The sequence below is a fragment of the Chionomys nivalis genome, chromosome 2, assembly GCF_950005125.1.
Source record: "Chionomys nivalis chromosome 2, mChiNiv1.1, whole genome shotgun sequence".
Taxonomy (NCBI): domain Eukaryota; kingdom Metazoa; phylum Chordata; class Mammalia; order Rodentia; family Cricetidae; genus Chionomys; species Chionomys nivalis.
In genome coordinates this window covers 15,099,624-15,112,439 of record NC_080087.1, presented here as the reverse complement: position 1 = coordinate 15,112,439, position 12,816 = coordinate 15,099,624, and the positions used below count along the sequence as shown (strand labels likewise).

The window sequence follows — 12,816 nt, the reverse complement described above, 5'->3', positions numbered from 1 at the left end:
AGACCAGCTCTGCCTCACATGTCCCTGATGGACTTTGCACAGTCCTGGCATCTCCAGTATGGTGGGATCATCACTGCAGCTGAGGCTGCACCTTTGCCAATGGTCTTTCCTGGCTTCTTCAGGGACACTCTTTATCTACTTATTTTTATTTTGTGTGTATGGGTCTTTTCCCTCAATATCTGTTCACCACATCCTTGCCCAGTACTCTAGGCAAGTAATTACTTGCCTAGGCCAGAAAGGGGGATCAGTCCCTAGGACTAGAGTTATGGATGGTTGTGAACTACCATATGCATGGCAGAAATTGAACCTGGGTCTTCTGGAAGAGTAGCCAGTGCTCTAACTCCCATAGTGATGCTTTTCACCTTCTTTAGTGACTCCTTCAATCATTCAAAACCAGCTCCACATGGGAGACAGTCTTTGCCAGATTGTCCACCAGCCACCTGATGTGCAGCCTCAGCCCCCGGACCATGAAGAAATACTTCCCAGATGAATTCTTTGTGACTGATTTTTCAGCCCCAGCTGTCCAGCCTCCATTGTCCCAGCAAAGCATATTTTCATGTCTTCATGTTAAAATACCATAACTAAAAGCGACTTATGGAATAGTTAACTGTGACTTAGATGTCCAGAGGGAGAAAATCCAGATTGGTAAGGGAAGCATGTCAACAGGCAACTACAACAGAAAGCTGGTCAATGACATTTTGTCACACAGGAAGCCCAGAGATCACATCTTCAACTGTGAACACAAGCAAAGAATATGAGCTAGAAGTGTGGCAAAGCTCTAAGTTCTCAGAATATGTTTCCATTCTCAGTGTTGTGTTTTCTTCTTTGGCCAGGCTGCACCCTACCCCACCCAAAAGTTGATAACCTCCCCAAACAGCACCATCATCAGGGGGCCTACACATGTTCAAATACTTGCGAAGATAGGGGGCATTTCTCATTGACACTGTCACATATTAAAAACACTTTCTCTGTAGGATGATAAAATTTATTGGATAAAAAGGTTTATTCATTCATAAAGACCCAATACCAAAAAAAAAATTTATGATTTTTTTTTTTCCCTTCCAGCTTCAGCAGCTAATACAAACCTTACAGATCCAACAGCAGAAGCCCCAGCCTTCCATCCTGCAGGCCTTGGATGCTGGTCTTGTGGTTCAGTTGCAGGCACTTACAGCACAGCTTACAGCTGCAGCTGCGGCGGCCAACTCGCTTACACCCTTGGATCAGGGCGTCTCTTTCAACAAGGTAGTCATTAAAAATAATGATGTTTTTATGTGAACTGGTAAACTTTATGTTATATCATTTAAAGTCTTCTTTGTAAATATAATTTCATAGACTTTTGTTGTGTGCGTTTTTGATAGCACCTTTATGTGTAGCACATTTTGGCTTCTAAAACACAGTCTGTTTGCCTCAGCCTCCCAAGTGCTGATTTTGGTGGTTTATGTTCTATAATTTGACTTGATAAAATAATCAATATTTGGAAACTCAAAAGAAAAATTTTCTGTAAGTTCACATTATTGTATATTTTATGTTTAGGTTTAACTATGAAAAATAGTGTTTTTAAAATTGAGGCTGTTTTATGAATAATTTTTTGTGTGATATCCTCTTCATGGTTGTCAGTTAGAAGTATATCTTGGAAGTGCTGTGTGTGTTTTCTCATAGGCACATACAAATGTGTCTTTTTTTTCTCTCTCTCTTTGATCTTTTCGGGCCTGCCACCCTGCTCTGAGATAATCACATGGAGACTTAGTCTTACTTATGAATGCCTGGCCTTAGCTTGGCTTGTTTCTAGCTGTTCTTAAATTATCCTGTCTACTTTTGTCTCTGGGCTTCTATCTTCTTCTATTTCGATTTATCTTTTTTTTCTGTTTGGGTAACTGGCCCCTGGTGTCCTCTCTACTTTTTTCATTCCTCCCTATAGTGATATTTCATTTGTATTTTAATAAGTAAAGCTTAGAAGTAAGAACCAGTGGCTGAATGTTTTGCTCTTTCTGAACTTCAGGTTGAACCCCACTATCTATCTCTTGGTTTTTATTAATTGTGCTACACCTCCCTCTTCTCTCTTACTTATTTTCTCTGCCTGCCAGTCCTGCTATTCTCTCTCCTACCTAGCTATTGCCTACTCAGCTCTTTGTTATACCAAACTGTGTTTTAGACAAAGTAACACAGCTTCATAGAGTTAAACGAATGCAATATATCTTTCCATCATTAAACAAATGTTCTGCAGCATTAACACATGTAACTGACCCATTCGATGTTATTTCAGTTTACATTCTACAACATGTACATATGCTATTTATTTTTATAGGAAAATCAATACCGATTTCTTGGGTAATGATTTTATTTCTTGGATAATGAACTGTTTGGCCAGTCACTCTTAATTTAGTAGGTAAACCACATTTTAACATCAAGTTTTTACTAGGACTAGTTAACAGTTGATTATGGCACTAGTTTTTTTTTTTTTTTAACAGTTATATAATCCTTCATTTTCTTTAAATAGTGTTTTGTGAGCTGGGCATGGTGGCACATGCCTTTAATCCCAACACTTGGAGACATAGAGGCAGGCAGATCTGTGAGTTAGAGGCCAACCTGGTCTACAGAACAAATTCCAGGATAGCTAGGGATATACCCAAGAAACCCCATCTTGAAAACCGAAACTTTTAGTATTTTTACTGGTTATATCAAAATGATTTTGCTCTATGATGATGAAGTAGTCCTTCAAGTCCTCAGTCATTTTTGCACCTCTGGTGGAGCTTGAAACTTTGTATGAATTTCTGTCTACACATAATTATGATAATGCTTAATAAGTAAATTAGTAAAAATAGAAAAACAATAATATACTGAGACTATATGAAAGAATCATAGCAATAATATTTTCATACTATACTTGTGAATGAGAGAGTGAAATTGCACGGATAAATATATGTAAGGGCCTGCTTTATGTTACAGTGCTCTGAAAGCACGCATATGGCATAATGTGAAATGAGTCACAACACTTATTTCCCGTTATTTTGTGGTGTCCACATGGAAGCACTTTTTAATTTGTCTCTTTCTCTCGTCCATAGAAGTTGATGGATAGGTTTGACTTTGGGGAAGATTCTGAGCACAGTGAAGAATCCAAAAAGGAAATTCCTACTCCTCAACTGTAAGAATTATGTTTTTCTTTAGAGCTGTATTTTCTTTTTCTTGTTGTTCTCAATCCTCGGTGGGGTGTTAACAGTCTAAACAGTAGGGGTGCTGTAAGCACTGAAATTATGGAGGGTCGTGGACTTGTTACCTATCTAGGTTGTTGGAACTCTTTCGGATCTTTGCAAATAGTTGGAATATATTAAAGTTCCCTATAGGAAAATTGATAAGCATTGTTAAGACAGTTGTGATATATTTTTATCTCTGTTGGCTTTAAGTAACTTAGTTTTAAGAATATTTGTAATAGGAGGACCAGTGTTTCTGCTGAAGTCTACTTCTAGAAATGGCAATTTCTGACAAATGCATTAGTTAGATTGGGATTATATTTGTTTCCTTTATTTAAAAAATGGATTTTGTGTTTTTATTTAAATTGTTGTACAGAATCCTGTGTTTTGTGAGGGGATTTCTAAGGATCGGTAGGAGAATGTGAGAGGCGGGAGAGATGACTGACAGAAGCATTTGGGACCCTCATTCAAACAGAGTGTATTTATATACATAAAATAGTAATACATCCTTTTGATACAGGGATTTTCCTTGACAAAGTTTAAAAGTAGTATTTTAATGGAGTTGGGAGGGCTGTTTAAGGTCTTGTAGATGAAGGAGCTAAGCAGTTAAGGATTCCTTAATAGTCTGGATGGTAGAGTCCGTGCTTTCCCACCTTCCGAGGAAAGAGCTTGTGAGACTTTTATTGTCACATGCCGTCTTGTTGAACTGAATTCCCTCATTTCTAGACGCTAATTCAAACCTTGTGTTTTGAAGAAAGGAAATAAATAAATAGACTCCATTGTTTTAAGACATGGCCTTACGATATTTGAAAATAGATATTATTCTCCCCATAGGTTTTTTTGCTACAGATGATATACTCTTTTTTTCAACTGTTTCAAGACCTGTCACCATTCTGCCTGCCCCTTTTGGGATGCCCTCTTTTTTTGTGTGTGTCTTACCCATGGCACTTAGAAGTCCAGCTGTATCCCAGGTGTGACTTTCCCAGAGTATAGTTATAGTATTATTTTCTCTTTTGTCTAGCACTGTCTGTTACTGTTAGCATACCTAATACCATGATGACTTTCCAAAGGGAGCACACTCTGTAAAATTCATGGGGAGTGAAAATTATGGATTTTGCACATACTGATTGGTAGACCATTTCCTACTGTCTCATGGTTAAACACGAGTTATTGCCAAAAATCCCGAGTTTTTAAAAATTGACAATGTTTATATACATATACTTTTTTGAAAGTGTTTTGAGATTCTCTTACAGTAAGCTAGTAAAAGTCACTAATTTGTATGTACAGCACACTCATGTGTGCAGCATGAGGCAATGATGTCAGTTCTATAACAGAACACCTCTAGGCTTTGTCTGTTGAAACATTATTGAGTATATTTCTCTTCCACTGTATTAATGCTCCATAATATTACATTTTAGATCTTAGTATTTTATAAAGAATGCACTGTAGTAGAGTACACTGTGTCAGTGGTGTTTCATGTCACCTTTGGTGCGTTTTAACTTGCAACTTCTCCCTTTGTTGCTTATTTTAGTTCTCATGTTTCCGAATCTGTGAACAACTCCATCTTCCATCAGATAGCAGAGCAGCTGCAGCAGCAGAACCTGGAGCACCTGCGGCAGCAGCTTTTGGAGCAGCAGCAGCCCCAGAAGGTCTGTGCCACCTGCAGTTATTACTCTCTGCACATGGGCATTGTGTGGGACACTTGGGTACTGAACATTCTCAGTCTTTGGAGCTGTTCATTAGTCTTTGTTTTTTTACCAGCCACTTCATGTCCTTTCTATGGTATTTCCCTTCCAATACCTATTATAGAAAAAAAAAGTCTTCTGGCAGTGTAGTGAAATCACGTTATAGAAATGAATTTCATCATAAAGTGGAGAGAGAAGGTTTCACTTTAGAAGTGATAAAAACATGTCATGCTATAGACCAAGATTTAGTCTTAAAAAGATTCTTGTGACCTATATTAGAAACAATATCAGACACCAGGCGGTGATGGCGCATGCCTTTAATCTCAGCACTCTGGAGGCAGAGGCAGGTGGGTCTCTGTGAGTTCAAGGCCAGCCTGGCCTACAGAGTGAGTTTCAGGACAGCCAAGGCTACACAGAGAAACTCTTTCTTGAAAAGCCAAAAAAAAAAATGAGAAAAGCTATCAGTCATGAATATAAAACAACCTACAGATATTTGTGTGACTGTACATTTTTAGGTAAGTGATACATAATAAAGACGGACAGGAAGTGGTTCTGCCTTTAGGTGATGTAACCTTTTTTTCTAAAGGAGTACAAACATTTCTAGAAATCCATGGCAAGATTTATTCTATAGTCTCTTTAATAGAGTTAAAAGTGCAGGATTCTGGGAACATGGAAGAAGACTCAGTACTTGTGGTGTTTAGAGTAGTTTGAGACACAGTTAGAATCGGAGCTTGACCTTGTGTATGCAAACAGTTAAAGTGAAGAATTCCAGGGGTACTTTTTGGACTTCATTAACGCGGACTGATTTGATGAACTAGTTCTAATTGAAATGGTCTAAGTAAGAGTCATATTTTTTGCTAAAGTGATATTTACTGGAGAATACAAAAAGATAACAACTGGAGTTTGTGTCAGTCAGTCATAGGAACAGTAACTACAAAGATAACAGACAAGAGGTGGTGCTTTCTCCAAACAGTAGAACACTCTGAGTTGGCTTACATCACTCTTACTTCCGAAGGTTTAGTAGAGAAAGCAAAATCAGGGCAGTACTCTCGGCACGGGAAATTTCTGAGAATTGGAAGGAAGCAAGTCTGAAGAATCTCACCAACCAAAACAAAACTACTTACTCCATGCAATAGTTTCAAAAATAAGCCACATACGGTAATAAGATCCCTTTAAAAAAATAGCACTTAAGTCTCCATTGCCCAAGTTTTATCTAATGACAAAAGATGTGGTAAAGTCAGAACCAGACAAGCAATCCTTTGCTAATGTGTCAAGTGCACAGTGAGTATGAAAGTGGCACACTTAATGCGCAGGATGCTAACTTGGTGGCAAGTGTGTATAATAAGTTATGCGATTCAAGATGGGATGAGTGATAACTCGGTATTTAAGAGCTCTTACAGCTTCTTCAAGAGGACTGGAGGTGGGTTCCTAGCACCTGTGTTAGGTGGCTCACAACTCCTGTCACTCCAGCTTTAGACGACCATATGCCTAAGACACACATGTGGGTTTGCTTGCAAACTTGTGTGTGAGCACACGCACATATGCACACATGTAAATCAATAAATAATTTGGGGGAGTGAGCGGTTTCAAGGCAGGATTTCATTCTGTTGCTCTGAATTCACTATGTAGACCAAACTGGCCTTGAATGCACAGATAGCTACCTGATTTTGATTCCCAAGTGTCGGGATTAAAGGCATGTGCTACTATGCCGAACTCTAAATTAAATGTTTAACAAAAATAGAATAAGATCAGTAGAAAAATGAAGCACTTTTGCTAACATAGGTCCATAGAACTGCCCCTAACTAGGATAGTGCTGTCCTGCTCTTTGCAGGGCAGCTGCAGCTGCGGTGTGCAGTGAGGTCCAGGTCCCAGGAATTAGAAGGAAAACACTTTAAAGGTTTAAGAACATTTGAAAAACTATGTTTCTAATAAAAATATAATCAGAATTATGAAAGATTAGAAACCTTATCATAATGGAATGATTTCTGTTGTCTTAAGTTAGAGTTTTATGATTTTGCTGATTATTAGGAGAATCAAAAGATGTTACCAGAGCTATACCACAAGATGAAATGCTACTGGTAAGATCTTAAAGGATCCTTTAAAAGATTTAGCCTACTAATGATGATGCATTATCAGTGGGATGTCTGAAGTAGGATAATTCACTTTGTTTCAGAATATAATGGAGCATGGTGACACATATCTTTAATGCCAGCACTCATGAGGCAGAGGCAGGTGATCTCTGAGTTGGAGAACAGTCTGGTCTACATTGCTGGTTCCTGGACAGCCAGGGCTGCATAGACAGACCATGTCTCAAAAACAATAGCAAAAAACCCAGAATGTAATGTAAACAGCAGAGATGATATGATGAACTCTGGATTGGGTAGCACTGCTTTGTGGTAAATGAATTACTGTTTGTAAAGTCAAATAAGTTTTAGGATATTGATTATGTGGAGCTATTAGATTTGTGTATTAGATAAATATAGTTGGTGTAGCACGTGGAATGTTCAACATCTACACGAATGCTCCCAACAATTTACAACTCCAGTCCCAGGAGATCCAGTGCCCTCTTCTGACCTCCTTGGGCACTGCATGAATGTATTGTCCAGACAGACACCCAGGCAAAGCAGCCATTACTATAAAGTTAAGAAAAAGAAAAACAAAGTTTGTACTTATTTATTGCATTTTTGGTTCTGTTGTGATTGAGGAGACACTTTTCTGTCCTGACTTTTTCTTAATGTATATTTATCAACTTTGACATATCCTGTTCCTGGGATACTAAGGGACTTAACAATTGTTATTTAAAACTCTGCTCTGAATTTTATGATGCTGTCTTTTCTTCCAGTTTTAAAATGCACCACTCATAAGAGCAGCATCCTCTAAATTTCCTAGTAAACAAATTATTATGCCAGTTGGTTTAATACAGCTTAAACATTATAGAAATCCCAACTTTGCATTGAAATAGTTTAGTATAAAATGGTATATAATATATCCAAATATACTCAAGATAGTGACTATATGTTACCACACTTGTAATTTGCATTGAGAATGAGATGGAGGAAAACCAGATTTCAGATTATAGACAATATAAGGTCACTTTTCTAAAAAGCATAGTATGAACTGATTCTCTCACCCACACTCCAGTCAGTGCTTCTCTGTATCCTTGGCTTTCCTGGAACTCACTCTGTAGACCAGGCTGGCCTCGAACTTAAGAGATCCACCTGCCTCTGCTGGGGTTAAAGGCCTGTACCACCACTACCCAGCTTGATTAATTTGCTTTTCGTTAATTTATTTATTTTGGGGTGACACGTGTGAGGTCAGATGAGAGCTTGCAGGACTTGGTTCTCTCACTCTACTATGTGAACTTCAGGTATTTGAGTCCAGTCCTAAGGCTTAGTGACAGGTACCTTTACCCACTGACCCTTCTTACCAGTCCTTATATCCTGAATTTGAAATAAATCTTTCACAGAACTCTTAGTTTATTTTAAATATATATGTTTAGAAAAATATACATACTAAAAAGATATCAATTTCTAAGATTATTCAAGTCAAGTATTACTCTTGACACATTTATTTTGTTAGTGAATATGCTTGACATAGTTTCTTTAAGGTGGTCCGGTAAAAACACAGTGTAACTGAAGCAGAATAAAATTGCCCTGTGGTTCTCCTACAGTGAGGATACCAACTCCTAATGACTTCCAGGAACAAAGCTTCCTAGGTCCTGTCCTAGTGCCTAATTGAACATGACCATGAGACACAAAGCTTATCCTCACCTTCAAGTCTTAAGCTCCTGTGCTTGCCTATTTAATTGCACAGACTTGCTTTGTTTTTGTTTTTTTGAAACAGGCGCTCATTATATAGCCCCAGCTATCTGGAATTCACTGTGTAGGTCAGGCTGGCTTTGAACTAACAAAGATCTGCCTACTTCTGCCTCCCAAGTGCAGGGTTTAAAGGCATGTGCTGCTAAGTCTGGTTAATAGACTTTCTTAAATTGAACTAGATCGGTTTATTTCCTACTGCACTAGTATGAGGCACGTTCATTGCTGTCTGTTCTTTGTGGAATCATGTTTCCCTTTACCTCCATTTTGCTTCTGCATATCTAAGGTGTGTGGACTGCTTCCTTGTTTGGGGCGTTGAATGTTTCTGAATAGTTTGTAACAAGGGACTATTAGTGTGTAGTTTTTCTTTCTTTATTATGTTTTAGCCTGTATACCACCAGGAACTTACCCCTTCTAGATTCCTATAAGATCATGTTCTAGAAAAATTTTCTACCAGATTGCTTTTCCCCATAATGGGTTTCTTCATGTTTTAGCTAAGTCAGTCTTTAAATTGTTACTTAGGTTCCTACTTACTAACATCAGGTTAGAGCATACATACATACACTACATACTGTTGCTGTACTACTTCTTGGAACCGTGGGGACATTCATTGTTCCCTTAAGTTTGTCTTTATTTTTCTAACTTGTATTAAAACTTTAAATATACACATTACACTCTATTTCCTATAACTATCTTATGAATTCTTATAGAAGATCCTAATTGTGAATAGTTTTGTTAAAATCACTAGTTTTGATGGTGACTTTTGGGTATTGTTTTGCCTTTAGGCATATAGTATGTGATTTGAAGTTTTTTAATATAAGGTTTTAATTGGACCTTGAGAATATTTTGTTTATACTAATTAAACATGTAGTTCTAGATTAATGTATTACAGTTAGGTATCATTAAGTATTGTTTTTGTATTACTCAGTAGTTTGACACTTAAATGTTCTTGAGGACATACTTCATCTAGCTATTTTTTATACAAATATATACAAAAGTGCCCTCTTTATGAACCTTTTCTTGTTAAAAGTATACTTGGATTTATACAGAATACTTCAGGTAAATTACTCTAAGAATGGCTTGCTATGAATATGACTCCCTTGAATATTTAATTGTGATATTTGCTGTAGTCAGGTTATCATTTATAGTAATGTTGTCTCAGAACATTTGTTTGTTTTCAATAGGTAACTCCTCAAGATAGCCAGGAGGGAACATTTGGGTCAGAACACTCAGCTTCACCCTCACAAGGAAGTAGCCAGCAGCATTTTCTGGAACCTGAAGCTAATTTGGATGATTCTATAGACATTCAGCAACAGGTAAAAGTCAGTACTTTTCTGAGTCATAAATGTCCAAAGCCTTGTAAGGTTCTTTGTGAATATACTGTATTTAGGATGTACCTTGTCTTCTGGATGTTCCACACCCCTAGCTCTGTTCCCTGTGAGACCTTAATATTACATTACTAATATTTTTAAGACAGAGCTGCACTTGTATGCTAAATTTTAACTGGCTTTTGTTTGTGTGCAACTTTGCTTCCCAAGGATATGGATATTGATGAAGGGCAAGATGCTGTTGAAGAGGAGATCTTTGAACCAGAAGCTAAGAAAGTAGCTGTTCGCTCAAGATCAAGAACTCATTCGCGATCTCGATCAAGGTTCTATAATAATATTTAACAGTATTGTATGCTTTTTTTTTTGCATCAAGATTAAAAGAAATACTTAAGTGATTTTAAAAATATTTTTTAAAAAGTAATTTTTAAAAATAATTGAAACTTAAAACCAGGAGACAACCTTTGTTATACATCTGCTATTTGAGCACTTTATGTAACAGGAACAACTGGTGTCATGAGGTTGTGATTTTGGATTATAGTTGATGTTAGTTGATAAGAGCATGATACCTTACTGCTTCTGAACAGCATATAAGTCAGGCTGTATTTCTTGCATCCAAATTGTATAGCGATACCAAAAATGTTTTCCCCAGACAACCACAAAACAAGTTTTATGAATGTTAAATATACTTGCAAGCCAGTAGAAAACTCGTCCTTAAATCAAAACCAAGTCACCGATTCTTTGGTATTCTTACATTCCGCCTTTTACAAAGGAACATGCTTGCCAACATGTAAGTAAACAAATGACAGAATCAGCTTACATTGAAAAGTCAAGAACTGTAACATTTTAGAAGTTGTAAAGTATTAAACAGGATTATACTGTGTCCTAACACTGTGTTGAAAGTATTCTGATCCTCTACTGAATTGTACTTTTCCTCTGATTTTAATGAATACAGTTTCAGATTTATCTAGCATCTATTAGTAATGTACCCATCCATAGCACAAGTCTACAGTGGAACACTTGTTTAATAGTTGATTAAACTATAGGGTTGTTTAAGAGGTGGTTAAATATGACAAATACTGCCCTTTTTCATTCACTTCAAATTGAACGGTTTAATGGAAAGATAATGTCATTAGAAATGAAATAATAATTATTATTGTTATTATTATTGTAGATCTCCAAGAAAACGAAGGTCCAGGTCGCGATCTGGGTCTCGAAAGCGAAAACACAGGAAGCGATCCCGCTCCCGCTCAAGAGAAAGAAAGAGAAAATCATCACGGTCATATTCAAGTGAAAGAAGAGCCAGAGAGAGGGAGAAAGAACGCCAGAAAAAGGGCTTGCCTCCTGTTCGGTCAAAAACCCTAAGTGGTAAGTGACATGTACTGTATTAGACCTCCTTCTTAGTGTTGGGAACTAGTTTCTGTTGTGTTTAGGTTAGTAGAGTGCTTGCCGCTTAAGCCTTTGATCTTCAGCAACCACAGGAAAAGCCTGGAAACGTAACCCTCATGCTTGAAAGGGACATAGGTGCATTCCTAGTCTACTCATGAGCTCCAGGGCAGCAAAAGACTTTGCCCCAGATGTTCTTGAGGAAGCACACCTAAGGCTCTGGCCTCTGCATGTGATTAAGGTCACGTCCTCCTCTAGAATAACAACAACAAAAAATAAATAAAAAATAAGCAACAAAAACCTAGTTTTCTGCTCTAAAATCTCTTATCTAATTTTATTTTTAGAGTAAGAAACTGAAAAGGAAGGAGCTTGTTAGTAACTAAATTGCTTTAATTCAGGTTTTTGTGAAAGAAAACCAGATTACCAGATACTTGCTAAAATCATCAAAAATGTTTAAAGCAAGTTGTGAAGTACGGCTTGACCAAGGACACAAAACCAGGCTGATATCTGTAACATGACATTGTCAGTGACTGCTTCAGTAGTAACAGACAGTTGTCAGTATTCAAATCTGTATAAGAAATTAGGACACAAAGATTGTTTTTGTATACTTAGTTATATATTCAGTGTATATGTGTAGTGTTGGAGACTACACCCAGGGTTTTATACCTGCTAGGTCAATTGGTGTATAATTGAACTAAAATAAATGGTAAACTTGTAGTTTGTACCAGAAGAGAAATGACTAGTACAACCTGTTTTCCTCTATATGTTAATCTATTTAGTGTAGTTAACAGATTTGGTTATGGTGGTGTTTACTTCAGGATCTGGCTAGGGTAAAGATCACGTTACATACAACAAAATGAGTTGTGTTTCTACCAGGTTCTGCCTTGGAGTTTGTTAATCCATTATCATTTCTAGAGAGAACTAACAGACTACAGGTGAGCAAGGAAGCACATGATAGAGAGTAAGTTATCAGTTTTGCCCTAGTGGACTCTTGTTACTTTCTGGTAGTTACCTTAGCATCAGTAATTGTTACGGATAGCCATAGTAATTGTTACAGATCGTCATGCTATAGATTCTGCACTGGGATCACACACACCCTAGGCTTTTTACATGACTCCTAGAAAGTGAACGTAAGCCCTTATTTGGTACTGCTAAAGCATCTTGAAATTCAGGCTCCCAAAATCAAAGAAAATGGCATCTGACAATTTCAGTAGTCCTTGGTTATCTTTCCAAAACCGTCTCACATTATAAAGAGCTAGTGAAACTTTTGAAGATTCTATTTGCCCCTTATCATAAGAAACCAAATTTGTTTTAGTGTTGTTTGACAAATAATGTAAAAAAACCTGACCCCCCCAAAAAAATATAAGAAAGATCTTTTTTCTTCATCCTTGTGTGATTACCCCTTGGTCTTTTAGAA

General features: G+C 37.2%; 1 protein-coding gene across 1 annotated transcript in view; it reads left to right on the top strand.

Moving 5' to 3' along the window:
• Scaf8 (SR-related CTD associated factor 8) overlaps nt 1–12,816 on the top strand; it is a 150,042-nt gene that overhangs the window by 60,496 nt on the left and 76,730 nt on the right. The window contains exons 8-13 of the mRNA XM_057759005.1: nt 1,066–1,242; nt 3,063–3,142; nt 4,720–4,837; nt 9,873–10,004; nt 10,227–10,339; nt 11,188–11,381. Coding sequence (XP_057614988.1) covers nt 1,066–1,242; nt 3,063–3,142; nt 4,720–4,837; nt 9,873–10,004; nt 10,227–10,339; nt 11,188–11,381 — 814 coding nt within the window. The remainder of the gene's footprint in view (nt 1–1,065; nt 1,243–3,062; nt 3,143–4,719; nt 4,838–9,872; nt 10,005–10,226; nt 10,340–11,187; nt 11,382–12,816) is intronic.